This window comes from Mesoplodon densirostris, chromosome 15 (assembly GCF_025265405.1).
Source record: "Mesoplodon densirostris isolate mMesDen1 chromosome 15, mMesDen1 primary haplotype, whole genome shotgun sequence".
Lineage (NCBI taxonomy): Eukaryota > Metazoa > Chordata > Mammalia > Artiodactyla > Ziphiidae > Mesoplodon > Mesoplodon densirostris.
The window spans coordinates 17,520,515-17,537,186 of NC_082675.1; the positions used below are offsets into that span (position 1 = coordinate 17,520,515).

General features: G+C 44.0%; 2 protein-coding genes across 11 annotated transcripts in view; one reads left to right on the forward strand and one right to left on the reverse strand.

The window, feature by feature from the left end:
* The window catches only part of ANKRD13A (ankyrin repeat domain 13A), a 41,659-nt gene extending 30,886 nt beyond the window's left edge, over nt 1-10,773 (reverse strand). The window contains exon 1 of one of the 2 annotated variants that reach the window (XM_060118596.1): nt 10,414-10,773. In XM_060118596.1, coding sequence (XP_059974579.1) covers nt 10,414-10,509 — 96 coding nt within the window. In that variant the 5' untranslated portion in view covers nt 10,510-10,773. Of the gene's footprint in view, nt 1-6,810; nt 6,833-10,413 lie in introns of those variants that run through there. The other variant, XM_060118597.1, reaches the window with a different exon arrangement.
* Nucleotides 10,774-14,536: 3,763 nt separating this feature from the next.
* Nucleotides 14,537-16,672, forward strand: part of GIT2 (GIT ArfGAP 2) — a 46,861-nt gene continuing 44,725 nt past the window's right edge. For all 9 annotated transcript variants that reach the window (XM_060119783.1, XM_060119788.1, XM_060119789.1 and 6 more), the window contains exon 1: nt 14,537-14,715. In XM_060119783.1, coding sequence (XP_059975766.1) covers nt 14,664-14,715 — 52 coding nt within the window. In that variant the 5' untranslated portion in view covers nt 14,537-14,663. The remainder of the gene's footprint in view (nt 14,716-16,672) is intronic.

Consider the following 16,672-nt stretch of genomic DNA (forward strand, 5'->3'; position numbering starts at 1 on the left):
AAAAGGGGATATTACTAACAACTCTACAGAAATAAGAAGTATTATAAATGAATGCTATGAACAAACGTATGCCAACAAATTAGAATTTAGATGAAATGCACATACTCATAGAGAGACACAAACTAGGAAAACTGACTTAGGAAAAAATAGAAAACCTGAAAAAAAATATATAACAAGAAAAGAGATTGAATCAGTAATTTTAAAATTTCCCAGGAAAAAACCTCAGGCCTAGATGGCTTCACTGGTGAATTCTACCAAATGTTTAATGAATTAATACCAATTCTTCACAAACCTAAAAAAACAGAAGAGGAAGGAAAACTTCCCAATTCATTTTATAAGCCCAGTATTATCCTGATGTTGAACACGTCACAAAAAAAGAAAACCACAGACCAGTATCTCTTTTTTTTTATTTTTTTTTATTTTACAAATTTAATCAGTTATACATATACATATGTTCCCATATCCCCTCCCTTTTGCGTCTCCCTCCCACCCTCCCTATCCCACCCCTCCAGGCGGTCACAAAGAACCGAGCTGATCTCCCTGTGCTATGCGGCTGCTTCCCACTAGCTATCTACCTTACGTTTGGTAGTGTATATATGTCCATGCCGCTCTTTCACTTTGTCACAGCTTACCCTTCCCCCTCCCCATATCCTCAAGTCCATGCTCTAGTAGGTCTGTGTCTTTATTCCTGTCTTACCCCTATGTTCTTCATGACATTTTTTTTTCTTAAATTCCATATATATGTGTCAGCATACAGTATTTGTCTTTCTCTTTCTGACTTACTTCACTCTGTATGACAGACTCTAGGTCCATCCACCTCATTACAAATAGCTCAATTTCATTTCTTTTTATGGCTGAGTAATATTCCATTGTATATATGTGCCACATCTTCTTTACCCATTCATCCGATGATGGACACTTAGGTTGTTTCCATCTCCGGGCTATTGTAAATAGGGCTGCTATGAACATTTTGGTACATGTCTCTTTTTGAATTATGGTTTTCTCAGGGTATATGCCCAGTAGTGGGATTGCTGGGTCATATGGTAGTTCTATTTGTAGTTTTTTAAGGAACCTCCATACCGTTCTCCATAGTGGCTGTACCAATTCACATTCCCACCAGCAGTGCAAGAGTGTTCCCTTTTTTCCACACCCTCTCCAGCATTTATTGTTTCTAGATTTTTTGATGATGGCCATTCTGACTGGTGTGAGATGATATCTCATTGTAGTTTTGATTTGCATTTCTCTAATGAGTAAAGATGTTGAGCATCCTTTCATGTGTTTGTTGGCAGTCTGTATATCTTCTGTGGAGAAATGTCTATTTAGGTCTTCTGCCCATTTTTGGATTGGGTTGTTTGTTTTTTTGCTATTGAGCTGCATGAGTTGCTTATAAATTTTGGAGATTAATCCTTTGTCAGTTGCTTCATTTGCAAATATTTTCTCCCATTCTGAGGGTTGTCTTTTCGTCTTGTTTATGGTTTCCTTTGCTGTGCAAAAGCTTTGAAGTTTCATTAGGTCCCATGTGTTTATTTTTGTCTTTATTTCCATTTCTCTAGGAGGTGGGTCAAAAAAGATCTTGCTGTGATTTATGTCATAGAGTGTTCTGCCTATGTTTTCCTCTAGGAGTTTGATAGTGTCTGGCCTTACATTTAGGTCTTTAATCCATTTTGAGCTTATTTTTGTGTATGGTGTTAGGGAGTGATCTAATCTCATACTTTTACATGTCCCTGTCCAGTTTTCCCAGCACCACTTATTGAAGAGACTGTCCTTTCTCCACTGTACATTCCTGCCTCCTTTATCAAAGATAAGGTGACCATATGTCCGTGGGTTTATCTCTGGGCTTTCTATCCTGTTCCATTGATCTATATTTCTGTTTTTGTGCCAGTACCATACTGACAGACCAGTATCTCTTATGAATATAGGTACAAAAATCCTCAACAATATTTTAGCAAAGTAAATTCACCAACATATAAAAAGGGCTATTGTACACCATGACCAAGTGAGTTTATCCCACAAATGCCAAGGGTGGCTTAACATCTGACAATCAATTAATGTAACACAGCATATCAATAGAATAAAATAAAATAAAAAACACATGACCATCTCGATAAATGCATGCTGTGGTCTGAAGGTGAAGTGTCCACCCAAACTTTGTATGTTGAAATCCTAACCTCTAAAGATGATGGTATTAGGAAGTGGGGCCTTTGGGAAGTGCTTAGATCATGAGAGTGAAGCCCTCATGAATGGAATTAGTGCCTTTATAAAAGATGCTCCAGAGAGCTTGCTAACCCCCTTCTACCATGTTAGGACACAGTGAGAAGGCACCTGCTATGAACCAGGAGGAGAGCCCTCAGCAGCCACCACACCTAACCTGCTGGCACCATGATCTTGGACTTCAAGGCTCCAGAACTATAAGAAATAAATTTCTATTGTTTATAAACTATCCACTCTATGATATTTGTTACTGCAGCTCAAATGGACTAAAACAATGCAGAAAAAGCATTTCACAAAATCCCACACCGCTTCATGATAAAAAAACACTCAACAAACTAGGAATGGAAGGGAACTTCCTCAAACAGCATCCGCCTGTGAAAACCCCACAGCTAACATCATATTTAATGGTGAGAGACTGGATGCTTTCCTCCTAAGATAGGAACAAGACAAGAATGTTCTCTTTCATCACTTCTATTCAGCATTGTACTAGAGGTTCTAACCAAGGCAATAAGGCAAGAAAAATAAACAAAAGACATCCAGATTGGAAAGGAAGACATAAAACTACCTCTACTCACAGACAACATGATCTCATATGTAGAAAATCCTAAGAAATCTACTTAAAAACTATTAGAACTAATGAGTTCTGCAAGGCTGCAGGATACGAGAGCAATACAGAAAAATCAATTGTATATCTACGCACTTGTAACAACTCAAAAATGAAACTTTAAAAATTCCTTTTACGGGGCTTCCCTGGTGGCGCAGTGGTTAAGAATCCACCTGCCAATGCAGGAGACATGGGTTCAAGCCCTCGTTTGGGAAGATCCCACATGCCACAGAGCAACTAACCCTGTGGGCCACAACTACTGAGCCCGCACTTACAGCCCATGTTCTGCAACAAGAGAAGCCACTGCAATGAGAAGCCTGCGCACTGCAACGAAGAGTAGCCCCCGCTCGCTGCAACTAGAGAAAGCCTACACGCAGCAACGAAGACCAAATGCAGCCAAAAATGAATGAATGAATGAATGAGTTTTTTAAAAATTCCTTTTACAATAGCATTGAAAAGAATAAAACATTTGGGAATAAGCAACAAAAGAAGTATAAACCTTATACTCCGAAAACCATAAAGCACTGTTGAAAGAAATTAAGATCTAAATAAATGGAAAAGCATCCCATGTTCATGGTTCAGAAGACTTAATATTTTAACATGTCAAAACTCCCTAAACTGAGCTACAGAGTCAATGCAATCTCTATCAAAATTGCAGCTGACTTTCTGCAGAAACGAACAAGCTTATATTAAGATTCATAGGAAATGCAAGGAACCCAGAATAGCCAAAACCATCTTGAAACAAAGAGTAAAATTTGAGGATTCACACTTCCCAATTTCAAAACTTACTACACAAAGCTACAGCAATCAAGACAGTGTGGTACTGGCAAAAGGACAGACATATAAATCAATGGAATACAATCTAGAATCTAGAAATAAACTTATACATTTATGGTCAATTGATTTTCAACAAGGGCGCCAAAATAACTCAATGGGGAAACAATAATCTTTTCAAAAAATGGTGCTTGAACAACTAGATATCCACATGCGAAAGAATGAAGTACTGTATATACCATATGCAAAAATTAGCTCAAAGTTGATCAAAAACCTAAATGTAAGAGCTAAAACACTAAAACTCTTAGGAGAAAACATAGGATTATATCTTAGTGAACTTGCGTTAAGCAAAACCTTCTCAGATACAACACCAAAAGCATGAGACAAAAGAAAATACAGATAAACTACACTCCATCTAAACTGAAAACTGCTGTACTTCAAATGACATAAAGAAAGTAAAAAGACAACCTAAAGAATGGAAGAAAATATTTGCAAGTCATATGCTTAATAAGGGGCTAGTATCCGGAAAATATCAAGAACTCTAACTACACAAGAATAAAAAGACAAATAATCCAGTTGTAAAATGGGCAAAGGATTTAAATAGACATTTCTTCAAAGAAGATATGCCAATGCCCAATAAGCACATGAAAGATGCTCAACATAACTAATCATTAGGGTAATGCAACACAAGACCACAAAGTGATAATACCTCACCCCCATTAGGATGGCTACAATCAAAAAGACAGACAATAACAAGTGTTGACAAGGATGTGGAGAAACTAGAACCCTCATACACTGCTGGTGGGAATGTAAAATGGTGCAGTCAATTTGATAAAGAGTTGGCAGTTCCTCCAAAAGTTAAACATAGAATTACTATAAGACCCAGCAATTCCACTTGCAGGTGTTTACCCCCCAAAAATAAAAACATACAACCACACAAAAACTTACACACAGATATGCATAGCAGCATTATTCATAATGGCCCAAAGGTGGGAAAAAACAAATGTCCATCAACTGGCAAATGAATAAACAAAATGTACTCTATACATACAATGGAATATTATTCAGCCATTAAAAGGAATGAAGTACTAATACCTCCACAACATGGTTGAACCTTGAAAACATCATGTTAGGTTAAAGAAGCCAAACACAAAAGGCCACATATTGTATGACTGCATTTACATGAAATGTCCAGAATAAGCAAATCTGTACAGGTAGCAAGCAGCTTGCTTAATGGTTGTCTGGGGCTGAAGGGGTTGGGAGGAAATAGGGAATGACAGCTAATGGGCGTGGGGTTTCTTTTTGGGGTGATGAAAATGCTCTGGAATGTGATAGTGGTGACAGTCACACAACTCTGAATGTACTAAAAAAAACAGTGAATAATATACTTTAATGAGTGAATTGCATAAGTGAATTATATCTCAATAAAGATGTTTGAAAGTCAACATATGTATGTGGGGTTTTTTGTGTGTTTTTTTTTGCGATACATGGGCCTCTCACTGTTGTGGCCTCTCCCGTTGCGGAGTACAGGCTCCGGACGCGTAGGCTCAGTGGCCATGGCTCACGGTCCCAGCCGCTCCACAGCATGTGGGATCTTCCCGGACCGGGGCACGAACCCGTATCCCCTGCATCAGTAGGCGGACTCTCAACCACTGTGCCACCAGGGAAGCCCTGTATGTGTTTTAAGTAAGACATAAAACTAATCTACCCTCTATCTATATGCTGTTTGATGAGTTGCTTAATTTCTCTTGAGCTTCAGTTTGCTCCCTTGTAAAACGGGATTAAAAAAAAAAAAACCCACCTACCTTACAAAGTTCTTACAAGGGCAAAGACACAAGCCTAACCCCCACAGAAAGCACTTTGAAGAGCCAGCATGTATTATCATACACCTACATTACATAGTTTCATATAAGCCATCACTTTCTCCCTAAAAGGGATTTGTTCAAATTTCCTTATAGTTAATAGTGGAGCTTAGGGTCTTCAACTAATGACGTTAGCTTAGTGAGCAAGAGCTTTCAGAATTTAACTGGAATTCACTGTCGAAGCTGACCATGTAAGTTTTTCCTTTAAGTTTCTTCAGTCATGAGCCGTACCAAATTAAAAATCCTCACCCTCTTAACTATCATCGTGCCCCAAAAGAAGAAAAGGAATGAGATTTCTACACGTCTCCTTATGTGATAATGTAAGACTTTTCTCGTCCAAGCCCTCTTTGCCAGCCCGCTGTCCTCCAGCCGCAGTCAAGGCGCAGCTGAGTGCGGGCTGCAGGGCCAGACAACCGGGCCCACTTCCGGACCCCTCACTAGCCTTGGGTGGATTACTCAACCCCTCTGAGCCTTGGTCCCTAGCACACAGCCAGAACTTCAGCAACTCTCACAGGGGCCTCCTGGGGAGGCCTCGGGTAAGAGGCTGCTAAGCAGCCCTCCATTCGCTTGAGAGAGTCAACCACCCTCATTCCTGTGCACTCTCAGACCGCCCTGGTCCTCTGCGGCTGTGGCCTGAGCTGGTTCTCCCACTCCGAGTCAGGGGTCGGGGGCAGATAGCCATACAGGCCTGGTTCCTAAGCTGAGCCTGAGCCCCTGAGGGCTGAGGAGGAGCAGCTGAGAGGAGGCTCCAGGCTCTTCCCCTTGGATGCAAGGCTCTGGCTCACAGTGGGCCTCTAGCCAACAGGCACTGGCTTGAATGTGTGCCCAGTGGCCTCACCCAGCCTAGCCCCGGGCTGGGATGAGAACCCCAGGGTGGTTCCCTGTCAGACTCCCAGGCACTGCTGCTGCCTAGCACATCCTCTTCCTCTTGCCCAGATTTTGTACTGGCTCCCTAACAGGGGGCTGGCCCTGGAGTCAGGCATCATATGCCAACCTCCACTCCACTCGATCCCAGGGCTTTCTCTCCCCTGCTAAGGTGCACTGACTGACCTTTGCATTTGTCCCCTTAATTTTTCATTCATTCTCCCAGCATCAGCAGGAAGGCCAAAAGATGTTTAACAGACCTCTCTGGCTAAGTGACAAATGACATAACCATAACACAAATCATTTCAACTGCACCAACCAACTTCAAGGCCCCGCTGAATATTAAAGGCAGTAGAGCGGATGGGTTAAGAGGCACTTAATAAAGTGCCTCTGCTGAGTAAACGTTGAAAGCATGAAACAATCTCATCACTGGCAAAGTTACACAAGCACTGAACTCCAGCTATTAGCAAGACGGTGGCACTGGGGCTGACTTACACTCAGAAACACGTGCTTATCCTCTTCATCTGGATAAACTTGATTCTTTCTGTGCCACTGTTCCTAGAACAAAATAAAATTCTTACAGCTACCAGTGTGCCTGCTTCACGTCTCACTCGTGGGATGGAAGGAATGAAGGAACGGACAGCAGAAAATTACTGGCAAACAAAGCCTCAAGTGAAACAGCTGGTTTTACTGTCGGGGTGATAAGAATTTTTTTGTTTTTAATTATGCAACCAATACGTGTTCTTTGTAGAAAAATTGGAACATACATAAAAGAAGCTACATTCCCAGGATGATTATAATAGTAGCAGCAAGTATGGTAAATGTACTGCTCCCATTTACTAAGTGCCTTTGCTTTCTGACCTGTTCTCTGCTTCATTCTCCAGAATCCTGAAATGGAGGCACTTTCACTGAAAGAAGTAAAGCGGAAGGGTTAAGAATACAGGATTAAAGCAGACTGTGACTTTCTGGGTTGACATCCTGGTTCGACTACTGGGTAAGCAGGTGACTGAACCTCTCCACCTCCATTTCCTCATCTGTGAAATGGGAATCACAATAGCACTCACCCCAGGGGACTGATGTGAGAATTAAATCTAAAACTTCACATAAAACATTTCAGCACGGTGCCTGGCAAAATAGCAAAATACCGTGTTTTGACAGGTGATGAACCGATTCGGCAAGGGTAAATTAAGCACCCAAGCTCACAACCTAACCTGCCATAGCACTGGCTATTTTTTTTTTTTTTTTTTCTTTTTGCGGTATGTGGGCCTCTCAGTGTTGTGGCCTCTCCCGTTGCGGAGCACAGGCTCCGGACGCGCAGGCCCAGCGGCCATGGCTCACGGGCCCAGCCGCTCCGCGGCACATGGGATCCTCCCAGACCGGGGCACGAACCCGTATCCCCTGCATCGGCAGGCGGACTCTCAACCACTGCGCCACCAGGGAGGCCCAGCACTGGCTATTAACCTAACTGCCTCCAAGGCACAGGTATAGGCAACTGTTTCGTAATTAACAGAGGATCTCAATAAATATGAAAGCAGAAAAATATTCCCTGCCTTGTACTTTAATGACATCAATTATCAACTTCTTGACCCTGAAGCAGTTACATAATTTGCAGGACCCAGAGAAAAATAAAAATGCAAGGCCCCTTAATCAAAAAAAAAAAATTAAGAATTTCAAGACGGTAACTGCAGAGCATTAAGCCAAGTACGAGGGACTTCCCTGCCTGGTGGTCCAGTGGTTAAGACTCCACGCTTCCACTGCAGGGGGCACGGGTTCGATCCCTGGTCAGAGAACTAAGATCCCACATGCCGTACAGCACAGCCAAAAAAAAAAAAAACAAAAACAAAAACCACCAAGCACCAGCCACTTCTGAGCACAAGGCCCTGTGCAACTGACAGGTCACACACCCTTGAAGCCAGCCCCATGTCCACCCCTTCAATGGCCAAGTTCCAGGATCGAAATTGGATTGCATGGGCATGACACTCAAGCTTCCACAGTCAAGATGTTCTTTCTGAATACACTTCAACTTTCCCCAGAGAAAACAGGATCCTGTGGTATGATCTACAGTGATAACCAATAACAAAGCCAAAACCAAATAATTAGCAAAGATGAATATTCTTCCCTGACCTCCTTGCCAGTCAAAGGCATTAAGGATCAATTTACTCCAGGACAACCTGCTGCAAACTTATAATTCTCTAATCGCAAATGTCCTTAATGTTTTTCAAGGTAAGGGGCATAGCGAACTTTTGATGAACATGTCTATCACAGCTTGCAGGAAAAAGAAATAATTCAACCATGCCACATTGTAGATTATAAACCAAGACTTGGTCTTATCGAACAAGTTTTTCTATAAAGAAAGACTGCGCTTCATTTAAACTCTTTCCCTCACTCCAATGAACAGAGAGCCTGCTGCTTTCAGAAATCAGTATTGAACGTGTGTGTGGTTTAAGGACAATGATGAACCTCTCTATCAAATAGGATTTTAGTTTTGTGACTTTCCTTGTACTTTATCTCAATATTTCATAAGAAGCTGGGCAGCCCCGATACCGAGGAAGTGCAGAAGCAAAACATAGCAGAACTAAAAACAAGACTGTCCAGTCATTTTTAAAGTGTCCAAGGTGAGACTGAAATCTGAGAGCAAAATCATGGAGGATTCTCTCTGAGCCACGTTTAGTAAGAGAAAGGGAATTAAATCATCAGGTATACTGCAATATCTAATGGTGAATCATTTACTCTGGGGGCATGATCTAATTAACAGCAATGACTCTTACAACGAAAGTTTATTCTGTCTGGGATAGAGAATTTAAATGAAAAAAGAGCAACTTTTGACTTCCAGTGGGTGCTCAACAGACTTAAAAGGGAGATGTCAAGGTACAAGAACACACTTAGCAGTAACCGTTCATCAAATGGGGGGATGCTGACCTTGCTCAATTTTTGCCAACCATAAGAAAACCAATGCCCCTTTTCCTCTAAAATTTCTTGACAATTACAGCATCAAGTTGGAGCCATTCAAACACCAGAACTTTAGCACACTGGATAAAATGAAGTCAACCAGAACAATTATACCAAATAATTACAAATCCTCATCCTAACTGCTAAGTCTGTTAGTTTGTAACTTGAGGATACCAATACCTCCCAGAATTGCTGGGATGCCTTTAAGGCAGGGTTTCTCAAGCAAAATGCTACTGACATTTTGGGACAGATAAATCTTAGTTGGGGAGGGGGGTGTCTTACGCATTTGTGCATTATAGGATATTGAGCAGCTTCCCTGGCCTCTACCCATTAGATTCCAGTAACACCCACTCCCCACTTGTAACAACCAAAAATGTCCCCATTAATTACTAGATATGTGGGATGAGGGATGAAATCACTTCCAACTGAGAACCACTTCTTATAAAGATGGGAATAAATAAAAGGTAAGGAATCAAAGCACTTTAGAACAGAAAGTGATTTTAAGGATGCTGTGCACCACTGATTCTCAAACTTGACCTATTGATAATAGTCAAGTACAAGATTTGCCCACAGGAGTATCAACACCCTCATTCTACAAATAAGTGGACGTGGGCCAGAAAAGGAAAATGCCTTGCCCAAGGTCACAGGGCAAGTTAGAACCTGGACTCCAAACCCAACCAAGCCCTTCCTTACAAAAAGTATGGGTGGGGTGAGAGGTGTGTGTTGCTCATACATTTTGGGGAGAGGCAGGCCTAATTGGTTAAGACGGTGCACGCTGGAGCCAGCTGGCCAGAGTTAAAAATCCTGATTTGGTATTTATTAGGTGAGGGACCTTGTGTAAGGCACATAACCTCTGAGAGCCTCAGTTTACTTCTCTGTCAAATTTAACGATAGTACCTACCTCCTAGGGTTGTTGGAAAGGCTGAGAGAAATAATATATATAAAACCTCGACACAGGGCCTGGAACACATTAAACACTCAATACATGTTCTGTTATTATTATTATTATCATTATTGTCCCACGACTGCAGAGTGGAAGGGGTCTGCGGGCCCCCGAGGGCAGAGGGCTGGAGATGGGCTCAGGGAGGCGATGCGACCCCCGACTCCCCCCTCCTCTCGCCGGGGGCGGACCCCCGCCTCGCCCCTCACCTGGCCCTGCAGCTCCTTCTCCAGCTGCCGGTAGTCGTTGTTCCAGACCAGGACGTGTAAAGGGAAGTGGCCGCTAGCGTCGCGGACAGAGGACATGGCGAGGAGGCCGCAGCCGGGCCCTCACCACCCGCTTGCCAAGCCTCAGCACCGGCAGGGTCTACTGCGCCCGACCGCCCGCCCGGCGGCCGGCGAGCGAGAGAACCAGGGGAGCGAGCGAGGGGCGCGGTACGAGGCAAGGGGGACTAGCTGGCCAGGTGAGGGGCACGCGCGGGAGGTCGGCGGTCGCGGGCCGGGTCGGGGTCGGGGACGGGGTCGGCCGCGCCCACCCCGCGCCCCGCCGCGCTCCCGCCTGCGCTGACAGTTCCCGAACCGACTTCTGCGGGCAGAGCTGCCCCAAACAGGGAAGTGCGGGGAGCGAACCACCGCGCGCCGTGGAGGGGGGGAGGAAAGGACAACCACCTGGTCCGGGGTCCGCCCAACCCCACCCACCTGAAGTCCACATCTGGAAACACAGTAATGTCCAAAACAGAGCTAAAACTCTCTTCTTTAGCCCAGAATCTCTACATGGAAAACTCGGTCTACCCTTCATCACCCCCTTTCCCCCTGCTCCAGCTTTCTCATATGGTTCGGTCCACAACTGGGCCTCTTCCACCGGCTCTGTGGTCACAGGGTGACAACTGGCGCCTGGACCAAACCATTCTAGTTACTGACTCCCTAGCCTTTTTGGACCTGGGCAGATGCTTCCATGATTGGTCAGGAGCCATTTTGGAAGTGGGCAACACCAAACAATTTTCAAGGGGGAATTATAAACTCTGGAGAAGTGGCATTAAATAGTTGCACAATAAGAGGATGGCTCTATCTCAGGATTTCTCAACTTCAGCACATTTTGAACCACATAATTTTTTTTCTATTCTGGTAGCTCTGATTCTTTTTAATTTAATTTTTTTTTTACTTTTATTTATTTTTATTTTTTATACAATTTTAAAAAGTTGCTTTCCAGGGCTTCCCTGGTGGCGCAGTGGTTGAGAATCCTCCTGCCAATGCAGGGAACACGGGTTCAATCCCTGGTCTGGGAAGATCCCACACGCCGCGGAGCAACTAAGCCCATGTGCCACAACTACTGAGCCTGTGCTCTAGAGCCCGCAAGCCACAACTACTGAGCCTGCGTGCCACAACTACTGAAGCCCGCACGCCTAGAGCCCGTGCTCCGCAATGAGAAGCCACCGCGATGAGAAGCCCGCGCACTGCAACGAAGAGTAGCCCCCACTCGCTGCAACTAGAGAAAGCCTGCGCACAGCAGCGAAGACCCAACACAGCTAAAAATAAATAAATTTAAAAAATTTTAAGTTGCTTTCCATTTACAGTTTTTACTAAATATTGGCTATATTCCCAGTGTTGTACATCCTTGAGTCTATCTTACACCCAATAGTTTGTGCCTCCTCCTCTACCCTTATATTACCCCTCTCCCGCTCTCCCCAGTGGTAACCACTAGTTTGCTCTCTATATCTGTGAATCTGCTTCTTTTTTTGTTATATTTACAACTTTGTTGTATTTTTTAGATTCCACGTATAAGTTATATCATACAGTATTTATCTTTCTCTGTCTGACTCATTTCACTTAGCATAATGACCTCCAAGTCCATCCATGTTGCTGCAAATGGCAAAATTTCATTCTTTTTTTAATGACTGAGTAGTATTCCATTGTTGAATACTACACAAAGGGAACATACCTCAACATAATAAAGGCCATATATGACAAACCTACAGCTAACATCATACTCAATGGTGAAAAGCTGAAAGCATTTCCTCTGAAATCAGGAACAAGACAAGGATGCCCACTCTCACCACTTTTATTCAACATAGTTTTGGAAGTCCTAACCACAGCAATCAGAGAAGAAAAAGAAATAAAAGGAACCCAAATTGGAAAGGAAGATGTGAACCACATAATTCTTTATGTGGGACTTGTCCTGTGCTTTGTAGGATGTTGAGCAGCATCCCTGGCCATTCTATCCACTGGATGCCAGTAACACTACCCCCAGAATGTCTCCAGACATTGCCAAATATCCCCTGGAGGACACAAATCCATCCCCCACCCCCCACTGTTCTACCTGAACTCCAAACTGGGTTATAATTCAGTTACCTAAGGTGGTGGTTTATTCCACATATGAATGTCATCTATTTTTGAAGCTAGCCATTTGAATTTGGGGTTATGGCCAAAAGGACTAATAGATAATACTTAGACTTGACCACAGTCAGCCACTATTAAGTTCATTCTTTGGGTTTCAATGTAAGACACTATAACTCCTTGATTCAATGAAGAACCAAGTCAACTTACAGCTACTCACCAGCCTAAGCTTTCTGCCCAGCTGTCTACAACTAGACCACATAACTGGGCAAAGTTATTTAATGCATCCTGAAAGCATACCCTCTGCCTTCCCTGCTTGTGCACATCCAGCTTTTCAGATGCCTGCAACAACAGCTGTTCAAGAATCCTGGCCTAATCCATTCTCCACATGTGTTGGGTCCAGAAGATTTGTTAGTCTGCAAACCAAAACAGGATGCAGGAGCATCAGGATGGAACCCAGAGGCTCTAACTGTGGAATGTGTGGGAATTATGTGGTTATGCCCATATCACACATTTATAAAAATGGAGAGATGAACCAAAGACCAGTGCTTCTGAGACCTCTTCCAGGACTTCTATCCTTTCAGAAGCCTTGTGCAATTTAATTTTCTTTCTCTTCATCATCCTATGTTTATTGAACATTTCTCTTAATTCATTAGTCGGAAAACTCCACGATAACTGCTCACCAGAGTACCTAAAGTTAAAACAGTACCTGGCCCACAATAGGCATGGAATATTTGCTGAAGGGAGATCATGGTTGTGTTTACATATAATACATACAATATTCATTAGCATTAGGGTCACATCTCTGCTCTTCTTCACACTGCTTAAACTCATCTCATTGTGTTTATCTCACACCATCCTGTGAGTTAGATTATCTATTCTTATCCTCAAGACAAAAAAAAAAAGTTGTGATTAGAAAATAATAGTAATATCAAATTCCAGGGCTTCCCTGGTGGCGCCACTGCCACTGGACTTGGAGGTCATTATGCTAAGTGAAATAAGTCAGACAGAGAAAGATAAATACTGTATGATATAACTTATACGTGGAATCTAAAAAATACAACAAAGTTGTAAATATAACAAAAAAGAAGCAGATTCACAGATATAGAGAGCAAGAATCTGCTCCACAATAAGAGAAGCCACTGTAATGAGAAGCCCCTGCTCATCGCAACTGGACAAAGCCCGTGCGCAGCAACAAAGACCCAACTCAGCCAAAAAAAAAATATTTTTTTCCAACAATAATAGGAGCTACTATTATTGAGGGCTTACTATGGGGCAGGCACACCACACTCTTCTGTAAATTATCCCATTTGTCCTTAGCCAGACAGTAAATATTTAGCTTTGCACGTCATATATGTTTTGTTGAATATTCTTCATCCTATCCCTCCTCTCCTTTTTCTTCTTTACAACCCTTTAAAAATGTAAAAATCATTTTTAAGTAACAGACTATACAAAAGCAAATCATGGGCTACGGGTAGATACTTATTATCTCCATTTTGCAGATGAGATTAAAACTGCAGCGTAAGGAAACATCTAACATAGTCCTCTTATACTTATTGTAGATCTAGTGCAGTTGAAAGTAAGCTCCATAAAGACAGGAAATTTCGTCTTCTTGGCTCACTGCTCCTTCTCCAGTGCCTGGAGCAGTGTGTGGAACATAGTAGATGCTCAATAAATATTTGTTGAATAAAGGAATGCATAAATAAGTGAACTTGGCCAAAGTTATGCTAAATGACTTGACTATTGATTGCCTCAGGAAGGTTGTGTCTGCATACCTCTAGTCACTAGATTTTGCTGCTTCCCCTGGTATTAATCAGCGCTGGGAAGAAGCGAGTCTCTTCCAGAGAAGGAGACACCAAATCAAGGAAATTTGGAAGTAGGACAGAAGACACCTGCCCTCACTCAAGATGGCGACAAGGCAGCGTGCCCTTTCCGGTCACATGACCTGCCCGTCGCCGAAGGGCGCCTCCCCGCGCGTGCGTGCTGCGCCGCGGCTGTGAGGCGCTGAGGGGAGAGGCGCCGCAGCTAGCACCACCGTGGGGACCCGTTAGAGCGGAAGCGCCGCCGCCGCCGCCGCCTTCGCTGTCCCGGGCCACCAGGTTCCTGGCAGGTGGGAGGCGGGAGCCATGTCGAAACGGCTCCGGAGCAGCGAGGTGTGCGCTGACTGCAGCGGGCCGGGTGAGTCGCACCAGCCGGGCCCGCTCCCTTCAGCTCTCCTGGCCGGGACCCCTGTCCCGGGGCCGCCCCCTCGGGCCGGGCGGGTTCCGGCTGTCGAGCTCTGCACCCTGTGCCTTGGGTCGGGACGAGGAGGAACCTCGGCGGCCTTGGGGCGGGACCGTCCCGGGCCTGTCAGAGCCGGAGCGGGCAGGGGGTCGCCGCCCTCCCGTCCCTTCCTTCCCTCTCCTCCCTGTCCCAGGCCGGGCGGTGGAACGGCGGGGTCGGGCCCGCTTTCCCAACAGGAAGGGGCTTGGGCAATCTACAGGAAGGCCAGTTACAGAAGTGAAATCCGAGCGTCCTCCCGGCTGCGGCCCCCAGAGGCTGCAGGTGTCAGCCCCCTCCCCACAGCTACCCAGACTCCCGCCCCAGGAGGGGGCCCTGGGGCCCTGCCCGGAGTGGGCGACACTCGCCGCTTCCCTCCACTGAGACTCGCCAGAGGACCCCCATGGATGAGTTCCCCGCTCCTTACATCCCTACTCCCACTCCACCGCGGAGAATCTCCAGGGGTCTTGCAAATGCCACCAGCACTTAGGAGGCAATGCCGGTTTCAAGTTCCGAGATCTAAACGAGCTGAGTTCAAACTAGATTTTGCCTCTGGGTGACCTTGGGCTAGTGACTTCATTTGGCCAAGTCGTGATTTCCTCATTTTTCCGTTGAGGATAATTGGGAGTACAGTGCTCAGGGGTAGGGAAGATTCAATGAATATTCTTAGAATCATCTCATTTAAGGCGGTTTTTTTCCTTTTTTTCTTTTTTGTACTGTGTACAGAACCTTTATAGTCCCTTAAAGCTATAGTTGAATTTCTAAATCATACATTAATTACACCTTACAAAACAAACACACACCAAATCACGGGCAAGTATACCCATTTGTGCATTCAGGCAGTATAGGCATATGGGAGCATTGAAAGGCCAAAACCATTCCTCCCATGCATAGTTTTCAGATTTGGAGTTCAGATCCATCTTAGCGGTTGGAACTGGGTTGACAGGTCTCTATGCTGTTTTCAGTGTTTGGATTTATCTGCTTTGAATTTGAAGTTGTAAGATGGCTTCTTTGGCACAATAGCGTCCAATAAACGATCTTAACGAAATGAGCACCAGTGTTTTTGCAACTGTTCGGAACTTCATCTTGTCATATGGAAGTGGAGACTGATTTTAAATAGTATTATGATAACTCAAACCTTATGTGGTTATTTCACGGCCTGTATACTGTAAGTGGGGTTACCAGTTTCCTTTGAAGATAGGGAGACGGGTGGAGGAGTTTAAAAAGAAGTGTTTCAGAAACCAAGTTAGTGTGTTATACGAGCTCCATTGTATTCTCTAAAAATGTTATTTGTTCCACTTCCTTATTTTCTTGCCTGTTTTCAGTTGAACTTTCTGTGATGTTTGATTCACATGAATTTAGATTCAAACTTCCTGTTGAAGTGCATTTTCTTTGCTTCTCAGTGGATGGTATGGGGCAAAGGAAAACTGTATCTCCATTGCCACAGTAAATACTCAACTAAATAATAAATACTGTCTTGCACTTCTCCGGCGTTTTGTGCATTTCAGAACATTTTCTCTGCCATTGTTATCTTTTTAGTTGTTGTCTCATGCCTCATCTACAGAGACTTGAGTCACTTCCTTCCTGTTTTGAATATAATTAGGCTACCTTGAAGTGTTCTGAACTTGAGCAGCTGGGAATTTGTGCTGCCTTTTCTGCAAAGGTCTAGTAAAAGAGTTACCTTTAGGGTTGGGGATCCCTTTGAGATTCTTTTTTTTTTTTTAATTTATTTATTTTTGGCTGTGTTGGGTCTTCGTTGCTGCATGCGGGCTTTCTCTAGTTGCAGTGAGCAGGGGCTACTCTTCATTGTGGTGCTCGGGCTTCTCATTGCGGTGGCTTCTCTTGTGCGGAGCACGGGCCCTAGGGGCGCAGGCTT